The 13,110-nt window shown below is 42.4% G+C and overlaps 1 protein-coding gene across 1 annotated transcript in view; it reads right to left on the reverse strand.

Annotated features, from left to right (window-relative positions):
• The window catches only part of Raver2 (ribonucleoprotein, PTB binding 2), an 81,682-nt gene that overhangs the window by 19,210 nt on the left and 49,362 nt on the right, over positions 1 to 13,110 (reverse strand). Inside the window, exons 5-10 of the mRNA XM_034503256.2 lie at positions 11,524 to 11,650; positions 6,639 to 6,721; positions 4,330 to 4,434; positions 4,046 to 4,157; positions 1,671 to 1,927; positions 18 to 126 (exon numbers count right to left, since the gene is read on the reverse strand). Coding sequence (XP_034359147.1) covers positions 18 to 126; positions 1,671 to 1,927; positions 4,046 to 4,157; positions 4,330 to 4,434; positions 6,639 to 6,721; positions 11,524 to 11,650 — 793 coding nt within the window. The remainder of the gene's footprint in view (positions 1 to 17; positions 127 to 1,670; positions 1,928 to 4,045; positions 4,158 to 4,329; positions 4,435 to 6,638; positions 6,722 to 11,523; positions 11,651 to 13,110) is intronic.

The following is a 13,110-nucleotide window of genomic DNA, read 5'->3' on the forward strand; positions in this document are numbered from 1 at the left end:
GCGCGGTCCTCACTTACACAGGCACACACTGGGTAACACACTTGCCAGATTCAAATACGGATTTTTACTGAGCCGGATTTCTTTTGGTGGTTCTCCCAAGAGTGAAGTCTGATTCTTAGAGGCAGCCTATTACCAAAAACAAAAGGTGGGGTGCTCCGTGAGGAATGAGGAGGGTCAGGGTATGTCACATACACATATGGAAATGTCACAATGAAAGCTTTCATTTCATACAACCAATTTGTGTTTACTTAAACTATTTACTACAGTTAAAATTGCAGGAAGATTTATTTTTCAATGTATCTTGTACAGTGTGAACATCTGTGGGCTCTGTTGGGTGCAGTGGTATATGCCTTTAATCCCAGCTTTCAGGAGTCAGAGGCAGGTGGATCTCTGAGTTTGAGGCCAGCCTGGTGGACATAGCAAGCTCCCAGATAATCAAGGCTAGATAGGGCCTGTCTCAACAATCGAAATTAAAAAAAAAAAAAAAAAAAAATGGTGTACTCTAACCACGGACTCCTACAAGTGAAGTAGAACCCAAGGAATCTTGTATTGTCTCACGTGATCTTATGATCAAGTCATCTTTCCAAGAAAAAAAAAATAAAAACCTAATTCCACATCTTAGCTCTAGAAATACAGTCTTATCAGTTACTACAAAATTTGAATTTCTTGTCATGTGGCCAAACCCAAATGGACACAAGTGAAGTTTATTCATCTCTAGTTCTGAAAGTAATGCCAAGGAAAGAAAGAGCTCATGCACTGACTCTCACATGACAGTGACAGGACACTGGAGATACAGGCTCTATCATATCTTCGTCTATCCAGGAGCAGCCTCTAATACATTAACAGAATAGGATGGAGGTCTGAGCCTTCATTATGGTCCAGATTCCCCTGAATGACTTCTTACTCTTTACTCTTTGATCAAAGACTTTTAAACCACAGTCCTGGTTACTATAGGTAAGATAAAGCTAAGTAGTTTAGTTTCCTTTTCAATCTGATTTAAACAAAGCAAAACAAAAAACAAAGTGTAATCCTTGGGCTGGAGAGGTGGCTCAGTTGTTAAGAGCACTTGACTGCTCTTCCAGAGGTCCTGAGTTCAATTCCCAGCAACCACATGGTGGCTCACAACCATCAGCAATGGGATCTGATGTCCTCTTCTGGTATGTCTGAAGACAGCTACAGTGTACTCATATACATAAATATTTTTTTTTTAAAAAAAAAGCATAATCCTGAGTGTTCATATCTGTATTTGAGAGCCACAGCCCCCTTAGTTCCTGATGCTTTCCTGGCCAATACTGCTGTGTTTGGACATCAGAACCTCTCGTAGACATCTTTGTAGGCCCTAAAGAAATCCAGCTTGGCTTGTGATGATGTGTCTATCACATGGCAATGTACTTGTTCATTCACTTTATGTTTGATGAATGCTTGCTATGCTCCAGGGACGGCTAACGTTAAAGTGAGTAAGAAATTCAACCCTTAACAAATTCACAGTAGCTCAAGGGAAATCTCAACTGGAACCATAGCTTTGAAAGTGCTGAAACCACAGGGGACAGTCACCAAACACAAGAAAGTGGATGAGACAGGACAATGTCACAATTCAGGGACTAAAAGGAGTGGAAAAGCAGCCACAGGGATATCCATCTCTCCGTGTGCACCCTTGCCTTTCAACCTACCTCTGTGCCTTTTGGCTGGCTTTGGGGTGTCTTCTGGTTGCCTGTCAGTGGGCCTCCAGCAGGAACGCCTGGGAAGGTCTGCAGATAATGCTGCGTCCCTGAGAAACTTGCTTCGCTCATGCTCACTGAGGCTGACTGCTTCTCCTGAGTGGTCCCACGCCCCGGCCCAGCTTGTCCAGCAGTGAGCTGGTGTGGGAAGAATGGCAACATGCCCAGCCCGGCTGCCAGTGTCGTCTGAGTTGGAATCAGATTAGATGCTGTAGTGAACCACAGAGGTAAAAGAACCCCGGTTACACAAAAGAACCCTGGTTACACAAGACACAGAAGTCTTTTCTGTACCTATTAGAGGTCTGTGAAATCCAACGGGTGAGGTCAGAGGTTATAAATCCACAAGAAAGCAAAATTTAACATTAATAATGTTTTTTAAATTTTCAGTAATTTCTATGATAACCTCGATATTTTTTTTTTTTTTTTTTTTTTTTTTTGAGACAGGGTTTCTCTGTATAGCCCTGGTCAATATTATATCTTAATGATACATTTTAATTACTATTTTAGGAACTTATATCTCTTTTTGACAATTAAATTATACCAGTACTTAAAAATGTCCGATCATTGCAATTTGGATGCTTCCATATTTGGAGAGAGTAACTGGGTCTCCTGTTTTAAAGAGTTCTTCAGCATTTCCTAGGGTTAACTTGGATTCAGAAGCAAGTCTGGAGAGCAGGCCTTCATCAGCTGTTGGGCACTTGGCCATACTCATTTCTCCTAAATTTGAGTGCAATGTCTTTACACTGGCAACTTGCACTTGGCAGTGCTTTGAGAACTTAAGCACAGAAATCCACAAATAATATAAAATTAATACAATTTTTAAGTGGAAAAATCTGGTAGTTAAACACTAGCGTTGCCCTTGCAGTCAATATTCAGGAATAAACACTAAATCAACAAAAAGTTAGGCGTTTTTATTTATAGGAAGCAAAATCCTGAAATGATTAACATTTTTCATAGGAAAATGAGGTCTGATTTTTATTTTAAAAATCTTTAAGTCAGGGATACTGAGATGGCTTAGTACAGAAAGGTGGCTGGCCCCAGCCTGGGTTTCAATCCCGAGACCCACAGGGTAGGAGAGAACCAACTCCCACAAGTTGTCTTCCATCTAAGACTTGCATACCACAGCACAAGTGTGTCCTACCCTCCCTCAACCAACCAATCAGTCAGTGTAATTTTAAAATTAAAAAAAAAAAATGTCAGGCAGGCATGGTGACATGCACTCTCAACTATGCTGGGGCTGATGCAAAACAATCACTTAAACTCATAAGTTCAAGATGAGCCTGGGGAACATAAGACCCCAACTCAAAAAAAAAAAAATTAAAAAACAAAAACTTATAACAAGAGGCCAAAAAAGAAAATAGTTATTTTTGATGTAAAATTCCCATCTTACAAATTCACTAAACAGGACTGTTAGCTGGTTGAGTACTCGCTTAAACTCCTCTCTCTCTTAGGATATATTATTTAGACAATGGATTGTCAGTATTCTTAAAATAGCACATGAGATAGCAAAAATGCATATGATCTAACATTAATATGAGGAATAAACATTTTCATAGTTTTTAGTCATGGAAAAGTCAAAGTTTTTCGAAATAACAGATTCCCATCATACCGAGAAAATGTTTGGCAACTTAATCAGTGCTTGGTCAACTTCAACAGTCAAAACTGACCAAGTCATTTGGTCACTGGATTAACCAGCTTTAGATATAAGAGACTAGATGTGTGATGTATGTTTAAAGAACTGATGTCATCAGTGGAGTTGTTTACATCACGTTCAATAAGCTTCAAACTGGACGTGCTTGTCTAAATTACAATAAAATAAAAATCCCTGGTATATTTCTATTTTTCTAAAGTAAAAATGTTCTGCCTATCACGTGCTCAGAGCATATGTGCAGTTTTCTTCTAAGTACTAATTTAAAAATACAATTTGAAAAAGTTTCAAGTCAACAGGACTTAAATTTACAAATGTAAATTGCTTTTATAAGAGCTGGGGGCCCCTTCTTCAGTGACATTGAAATGTGGACATGAGTAATGTGCTGTGAGCCCGATGGGTGGTACGTTAGTGTCAGATGGAGCTGTGTCTTCTCCTGGCGCTGCTCTGAACCTGCATAAAATATTAAAGCCCATCCAGCAGGGACTGCCTCATCTTGGCATGGAGGCAAACCCATTAACAACATATCAATATCAAAACCAGATGAGGCAACGAGTCTCTTTAAATTTTAAATGACCAAGATTCAAATTTAATTATAAGTAAGAGAGGAATATAGGTAAACTATCTTGAAGCCTCAAAGTCAACTGGGTAAGGATTTCTTGATAAATGGGTTATTTACTTTTGTGTGCTTCTCCATGGTGTCCCAGATCTGTTTTCAGTGGAAGCGGTGGCCCTATTGCCAGAGCAGGCTGCAGCACCATGGCGGGAGGCTCTCCCAGCAAGCCAGGCTTCTACAAAAGGGGAGAGAGGAAGACAGTTTCCCATGGTGGATAAATAAATAAATAAATAAATAAATAAATAAAAAAAACACACAAACAACAGATCCTAGTGAAGACAGTTACACATATGAAATGTCACCATTTCATCAATGGACCAAGTCTATGAAAGGGCTGAAATACTTACATTATTAGTGTGGGCATTGTCAAACTTCATCAACTGTTGCTGTACCAAGGGTAAGGGAGAAAGGTTCTGAAGGAGTAAGGACGATGTATTACCCACAGCTGACCCCTGTGGAATTAATGAGACATCAAGTTACATTCGGAAGAGTTATTTGTTCTATAATCAACTCATCTTGAAGTTCAATTCTCAAGTTAGTCTGAAAAAGAAGAAAGCACTTCTTAGCCAGGTGGTTAGCGCATGCCTTAAATCCCAGCACTCAGGAGGGAAAGGCAAGCGAATCTCTGAGTTCGAGTCTAGCCTGGTCCACAGAGTGGGTTCCAGGACAGCCAGGGCTACAGAGAAACCCTGTCTTAAAAAGAAAAAATAAATAAATAAACCCTTAATTTGTCTTACTCTACTTCCCCCTCAGAGGGTGTCCTCTAATATGCAGTTAGGACGGCCACTCCACATCCTTAGTTAGTCTCTTCTCCCCTCACCACCCTCCTGGCTTTAATGATGGTGAAATATGAATTTATTGATTGATTTAATCACTTGACAGGATTTGTTACACTCTTTTTACAAATAGGGTAATGTACTACCTAGTGAGAAATGCAATGTGATCTGCCCCTGTGTATCATGCTCCTGGAGAGGAGACTTTAAATAGAAAGCAGATTCCAATGGCAATTATATGAGGAAAACTACACACAGATACGTGGGCATACACACTGGAGAACCTCATTTAGACTAGAGAGTCAGGGGGGCTTCTCCTGAGGACTTAGCATGGGTCTTGAGGTTTGAAGGCTGTTTAGGGCACGTCTGGGTCAGTGTGGTAAGAAGACAATCCTAGTCAAGGAGACGGGCCCTGGAGGAGTGAGCAGGTCCTTCTGGGAGGGTCAGATGCAATGAGCTCCAGACAGAGGTGTTTGCAGGCCCTAAAAGCTAACACTACACTTCTGGTCTTTCTCCTAACATGGTGGCTCTCAACCTCCCTAATGCTGCAAGCCTTTAATACAGTTTCTCATGTTGTAGTGACCTCTGATTAGGAAATTATTTCAGTTACTTCAGAACTGTAATTTTACTGTTACGAATCATAATGTACATATCTGACCATAATAAATCATAATGTACATATCTGACCATAATGAATCATAATGTACATATATGATAGGTAGGATATTTGATATGCAACACCTGTGAAAGGGTCATTTGACCCTCAAAGGGGTTGCAACCTTCAGGCTGAGAGACACTGTCCTAACAGGATATAACCAATGATCTGAATCTTTTTCTATCACTGCTTACACTTGATTATAACTAACATTTGTTTTCCCTACTGTTTTGTTGTTGGGTTTTTACTGTTTTGAGACAGAATTTCACTCTGTAGTCCAGACTGTCCTGGAATTTACTATGTAGTCCTGGCTAGTCTTAAATACAGTAATCCTCTAGGCTTGGCCTCCCCGGTGTTGGGATTTCAGGTACAGGCCAGCATATCTGACTCAAGCCTTCATACTCTTTGAAACAGACACTAGGAAGATGGGGTTGGAGAAGAGAGCATCCCCAGAAACACGAGAGCCTGCTAGTCTGGCACATACAGCAGCAAACAGCACATACCCTGCCTCAAACAGGATAGAAGGCAAGGACTGACACCCAAGGCTGCCCTCCGACCTCCACATGTACACCCATGGTACACATTCTGACTGTCTCGGCCTGCCCCAACACACAGAGAGAAGAACCTAGTATCTAGCAAAAATATATCACAAAGTAAGTATTCTGCTCTTCATCCTCTACAAACAGGAGTTGGTAGGTTTATCTATCTGTGCTTCTATCATCAGCAGGACTATGAACACTCTTCTTGTGACTATATGCAGCTATTACAACAATGTTCTCGGCCAGGTCCAGCCACACAGGCCTACAATTCCAGCCACTCAGGAGGCCAAGGCAGGAAGATGCCTCTTCAATGGTCTGCCCGCCTACATACAATATGAGTTCAAGGGCAGCAATGGCAACTATAGCAAGATTCTCTATCAAGATCAAAAGTCAAAAGAAAGCTGGAGATGTAGGTCAGCAGTAAAGCACCTATTAGTTATCAATAAACTCTGGAACAATCCATAGACCACAAAGGGTGGAATAAGATATTTTTTTATAAAGCAAAATGCTCAATGAACTTCTTGATGAGGTCTGGCACACTGGCAAATTCCAGTCCTTGGGGGATGGATGCAGAATTAGAAATCCAAGGTCATCCTGAGCTACATAAAATTCTGTCTTGAGGGGTTGGGAGAGATGGGTGTATCCACTCCAAATCGTCAGGGCTTCAGTACCCAGTGCTTTGTACTCACCTGCTGTGCTTTACTGAAGTGTAAGAGTGCAGAGGGAAGGGATGGACTCAGCACATGAGATAAGCTGGGCGTGACTCCAAGAACTGTAGAGAAGATCAGTCAGTCAACACAGAACCATAACCCCGTAACTTAAATTCAAAACACACTATGTTCCAAAAACATTTCTTCTACACCCTTTAACCTACACAGGAAGTTTCATCATCTGCTGTAAGAGTGGCAGACTTCTTTCCTGGTGACTCCAGCACTTTCTGTCTTTAAGTGTCAAGCACCAAACACAGGCTTGCCTGTCTCTAGCACTCAGCACGACTTGCCTCATCTGCTGGCAGCACAGTACTAACAGAGGCCTTGGTTACTGCCTTTTTATGTGGGCGTTTTGCCTGTACATACGTATATGCACCAATGTCAGTGACGAATGCCCAAGATCAGAAGAGGGTGTGGGATCCCCTGGAGCATGTAGTTACCACAGTGTGGGAGTTGGGAACCGAACCTTGGCCCTCAATAAGGACAAGTGCTCTTCATCAGTGAGCCATTTCTTCAGCCTTCTTTGTGTCACTCGTTTGGGAGACTTTTGTCAGAAGGAAGGGCAAGAGTAAAGATGCAACCCTCATCCCCTAAAAATCTTATGGAAAATCCTTTAGAGAAAATAATATATACACAGAAATTCTTACATCATAAAACTGAAAAGATGCAACATGACTATACACAACAGGGCACAGTGGCATGTGTCGTTAGCTCTAGCACTTGGGAGGCAGAGCCAGGAAGATATCTGTGAGTCTGAGGCTAGCCTTGTCTACTCATACTCAGCAAATTCCAGGCCAGCCAGGAATAATACAGTGAGACCTTGTCTCCAAAGAAACAAACTGTACATAGAGATAAGAGAAATGAAGGGTAACTATACTCTTTCTGTGTCCAAGTGCCACAGACATTTCAGAAGAGATATTTCCGGAACAGATAATGTACAAAGATAAAGAACCATGATATAGAAAACACAGGATTCATTTCACTTAATTATTGTTATAGAAAAATGATATCTACTATTGTAATATGTCACAAAGTAGCATTCAGAAAAGGTCACAGTAGGGGCCGGAGAGATGACTCAGAGATTAAAAGCACCAGCTGCTCTTCCAGAGGTCCTGAGTTCAATTCCCAGCAACCACATCTATAATGAGGTCTTATGTTCTCCTCTGGAATGCAGGTATATATCCGTATAGAGCACTCATATACATAAAATAAATAAATAAATCTTTAAAAACAAACAACTGAAAAGGTGGTTAAACATTTTCATAACATAATGGAACAGAACGACACAAAGGCATGCCTGTATTCCCAGTTAGGTAGTGAGTCCCCTATCTCAGAAACATAACCAAGTTAACACACGCCTGCTCACTCTACTGAAAGATTCAAATTAAAAAGTACTATATACAGCATGTGAGCTGGTGTGCTAAGCCAACTGGGGTCTACAACTTAAACGTACATCAACCTCATGACTCGAGTCATACCCGTAATAAAAGTAAAGGTGTAAATAAAGATAAATCTTCATTTACAGATTATTTTAAAATTTAAAAATAAAACCTAAAAAAATAAATAAATAAACCAAAGCCATATTCCTAATGACCACAAACCAATGCAAACATAAAACTGGAGTGGAAATATATAGTGTCGGATGGAGCCATAGAAATAATAGTGGGGCAGAATTACTAAAGATGTCCACAATCCAAAGGCGCGCATGACATTTCCCTTACAGACCCAAGAGCACAGTATGTGTCTTTAAACACGAGAGCAATCTTGAACTGCATCACGAGAAGTCATGTGGTCACAGGAACAAAGGAACATTGCAAACTGTGCCAATGAACACCAACTGATAGGAAGGTGTCATGCCTAGGGACACCGTGTTTAATGACAATCCAGAAAATCTACATGTAATACATGTTGGGGGATTGTTTTCCACACAGAAAAACTCCCATTAAAGTTCTAGCCCCTAAAGGGGGACAACATTTGAAATGTAAATAAATAAAATAACCAATAAAAAATAAATAAAAAGTTCCAACCCCTAAAAAGACCCAGCATGGCTCGGAAAAGGGGCTCCCAGAAGCCGTGAGTTATTAACAAAAACCTCAGTGCCAAGGGTAAGGTACCCCTTTATGCTAGGTAGGGGGTTTTGGTATTTTGGTTTTATTGTTGTTTGGTTGGTTGGTTTTTGTCTTGTCATCTAGACACATAGTACCATCACCTGGGAAGACAGAGTATCAACTGAGAAAATGCTTCCATAGACAATCTTATGGGCATGCCTGTGGGGCACTTTCTTGGTCAATGACTGATGTGGGCAGGCCCAGCCCAGTGTGGGTGATGGCATCCCCAGGCAGGTGGTGCTGGGTTGTATGAACAAGTAAGCTGAGAAGGTAGTGAGGAGCAAAAGAGTAAGAACTCTCCTCTGTGGTCCACCCACACCTCAGCTCCTGCTTGAGTTCCTGCCCTGTCTTGCCCCATGATCAACTGTGAGTGGGACCCGTAACCCTTCCCTCCCCAAGTTGCTTTTGGTCACTGTGTTTAGCCTAACAATAGAAAGCATACTATACACACTACATAGCCTGGATGCATGATATAAAAAAGAAAACCAGGCCTGAACTGAGTTGAAGCTTCGTCCCTGCTGCTAAGTTTTCATAGTCCTGCAAGGTAAGTTCACTTGAGCAACGGCTGCACTTCGGGTATGGGAGTAACCAACAGTTCTCTGACTGGATCTGAGATGATGCACAGGAGGGAATCCATGCCTGATGCTACAAACCTGGTCAAAACCCATGGCCAGGGAAAGGAGAAGCCCTAGAATGGGAGCTGAGTATTGCTTTTTAACTAATATGTTGAGCTACCCTCTAAATATTTATGTCTGCATCGATAGAAAAGGGCTGCTCTCAGGATTATAGAGGCCCCCTTCATGCAAACAGTAATGAATGCAACTCCGAGACTCATGGCCCCACAAAGTATTGAGAGTACATGACTAATCAGCGCTTAGCCCTAAAAATGACCTTTATACCATCCCCTCTAAGGCACAGGAAACACTGTGGGGAAAGGACATAAGAGCCAGAAGACAGAAAAGGGCTGTGTCACATCATCTCCTAGGCAAGACACAGCCATGACAATCACAATCTCACAGCAGCCATAATGCCTGCGCTGGGCCAGCATAGGCATGGGCCCACCAACAGTCAGGCACACATGGAAGACAGGCCCAGGAGGTCTCCCCTACCCCTCTGTGGTGGTTTAAATATGCTTGGCCCAGAGAGTGGAACTATCAGGAGGTGGCCTTGTTGGAGGAGGTGTGGCCTTGTTGGAGGAAGTGTCAGTGTGTCACTGTGGAGATGGCCTTTGAGACCCTCCTGCTAGCTGCCTGAGGACAGTCTATCTGCCTGTAAGATGTAAAACTCTCAGCAACTCCAGCACCACATCTGCCTGGACACTGCCATGTTCCCTCCTTGATGATAACAGACTGAACCTCTGAATCTGTAAGCCAGCCCCAATTAAATGTTCTTTATAAGAGTTGCCTTGGTCATGGTGTCTGTTCACAGCAGTAAAACCCTAACTAATCCACCCTTATTGCTGGACTATTTGTTACTGATCCACTCAGGAAGGAGATTCATTATCCTCAGCTATAGACTCACTGGTTACCCCACCAGGCTCGAAAGGATAGTCTCGTTCCAATGGTCTCACAGGTGGCCCGAATAAACGAGTCATAAAACAAAACAAAAAGTCATAAGCTTGGGAAAGGACTGGTGAGGATGGGGGTGGGTGACAGGGACGGGAAGGATATTAAAGGAAGCAAAGAGTAACCAGGACACCTTATATACACGTGAGAAATTGTCAACAATATTTTTTTAAAAAATTCCCACACCAATGACCTGCTGGCATGTCATGGCCTAACTGCATGAGGAATCCTCACACTCGTTTCTTAAGTTTGCCTATTCCTGTTAGATCCTTTCTGGTAAAATTATAATCATAAATATGATGCTTTCCTGAATTCTATACAACATTCCAGAAGATTACCAAACTGCAGGGTCCCGGCAACTCCCAAGTTTGTATAGCTGGCTGGTCAGAAGTGCAGATGGCCCTGAGAATCCTTAACTTGTAGCCAGAGTCTGAAGTGGAGCAGCCACCCAGAGGACTGCACCCTTAATTTGTAGGTCTGTGTTGCTTAGCGTGGGAGTTGACATCAGGCCGGTTGGGACTGAACTGGAATAACCTCACTGAGGATGCTTACGTTAAATATATTTATCCTAAACATTAGCCTTGAGTACAGGCATCGTTTCCTTATAATACTAACATAGACATCTTGTGTATATAAAGCTGTTTGTTTCAGAAGGAAATCCCGGAAAAAGAAGAGCAAATAGCTTGGTAGTCAGTATACAGTGATAACAGAGATCTGGGTAATCAGAAGACGGTGCTTCCGTCAGCTGCTGCAAAGGGAAACTACTTTGTTCTTTAGGACAGAGCAAGATGAACATGAAACAAATCTGCATACTCAACAAGGTAAGTCCACCAGAACAATTATGGAGAATGGCTCCATGCTCTTAGTTTATCCAGGCAACACCAGGGTGGTATGTGCCATTATTACTGGGTTTAGAAATCCTCGGCCAACAAAGAGCTAAACTGAAGGTAATGTTGAACATTTACTAATGGTACAGAAAACAGAACCACGAAACTCGATTGTACCCAACAAACAGCCAAGATGAAGCGCCATCTCATGCAATTAATGATCATTAATATTTCTAGAAAGGTGCTTGCTCTACGTGCTTACGTGCATTTTAACATACAATGCATGTTTTTACATCTCGCATACAATGCGGCATGAGCAACTTCACATGGCAGTCTGTGCTGAAGGAGGAGGCATGGTGCTCACCTGGCTTCACGGCTCGTCCACATAGCTGGGGCTGCAGAAGAACTTGTAACATGGCAGGATTGTTTAAACTTTTCATAATCTGTACCGGATTGGGTTCTGGCAGTAATCCCTTTTGATGACTGTGCATCTTCAGTGTGGACAGAAAAAAACATCACAAGCATTAAGTGCAAAACAGACAAAGTCCAAAGGCGTTCCTCCTACAAGACTTATTTTCTGACAAACACACCTTGTTTTCTATCATGCACTTACCGAGTGCTTTTTTTCCACCTCTCTCAACTACAATGGCATATGTCCTATACTACCCATGACAGGTGGTCCTCATCTGACATCTGTCCAACACCAACTGTCTTCAAATAAACTAAGTTTAATACTACAAGTCTCATTAAAAAACAGAAACAAGACAACGCCAAGGAGTGATGGACTTCCTAGCAAAGTGTTAACTCACTGTCACAAAACTAGAACCCCACACACACTACAGGAGGCCTTCTTAGACTGTTGATAGATCCAACGTGGGAGGATGTGTCTTGACTTTCAAACAAAATTTTCCTATCCTGAAAGCTTATTTCATCCACTTGATCCTCTGCAGTGAAATGGAGATGAACTAAGCTGCAGAGCCACCTAAGAATGTGAATCACCTTTTAGTTTTCAAAAGCATTCTGAGAGCTGGTGAGATGGCTCACTGGATAACGTGCTGGTCATTATCTGGGGTTCAGAGGTCCCCCAGGACCTGCAGAAAAAAAGCTGGGTGTAGGGTCAGAGAGATGGCTTAGCAGGTAATGGTGCTTGCAGCCAAACCTAACAACCTGAGTTTGGTTCCCAGGACCCACATAGTAGGACAGGAAAGGTCATCAAAACTGTTCTTTAACCTAACACACAGTAGCATGCATGTGCAAGCCCCAATACACACAAAGACTCTGTCCCCCCACCACCATCTCCCCATTTCTCCCTCTCTCCTCCATCTCTCCCTGTCTCTGTCTCCCCGTCTCTGTCTCTGCCTCTCCGCCTCTGCCTCTCTGTCTCTGTGTATTTATGCATATCTTTATACACACACATACATAATACATATGTATATATACATAGACACGCAGAGACATATATACATATTTATACACACACAAACACACACATTTAGCCACAAGAAAAAGGAGAACTGGCAAGGATAGTTAGTCTTTCTCCTAACCCAGAATCTATAAAATTGAGAGGGAAAGAAATACGAACTCAAGAAACAGACATGGCTGGCAGGAAGTTCTGTCTGGATAGAAAGCGTGCAGGCAGACATGTACAGAGAGCAAGGAAGAAAGCCTAGGTTCACAAGAGAGCCCGAAAAGGGCTTCGGCAAGTGGCACTGCACAGCTTTGCTCTCCTGCACACGGCAGAGGGAACGGACCAGACAGCGTTGCTGGTGTGGGCTGAGGCTGGTCACAGACCACCTCCTTTCCGCCCAGCAGCACCTGCAGCCCCTCGTACCGACAATACAGTGAGGTATCACACTGAAGAAGTGAAACCCAGAAAACGTGGGGCTGGGTGCGAGGTACAGGTGTGCTGTCAGGTAGTGTCCAGTGTGGAGGGGGAAATCCAGAGGACAGC

The sequence above is a fragment of the Arvicanthis niloticus genome, chromosome 5 (assembly GCF_011762505.2).
Source record: "Arvicanthis niloticus isolate mArvNil1 chromosome 5, mArvNil1.pat.X, whole genome shotgun sequence".
In the NCBI taxonomy this organism is placed as follows: Eukaryota; Metazoa; Chordata; class Mammalia; order Rodentia; family Muridae; genus Arvicanthis; species Arvicanthis niloticus.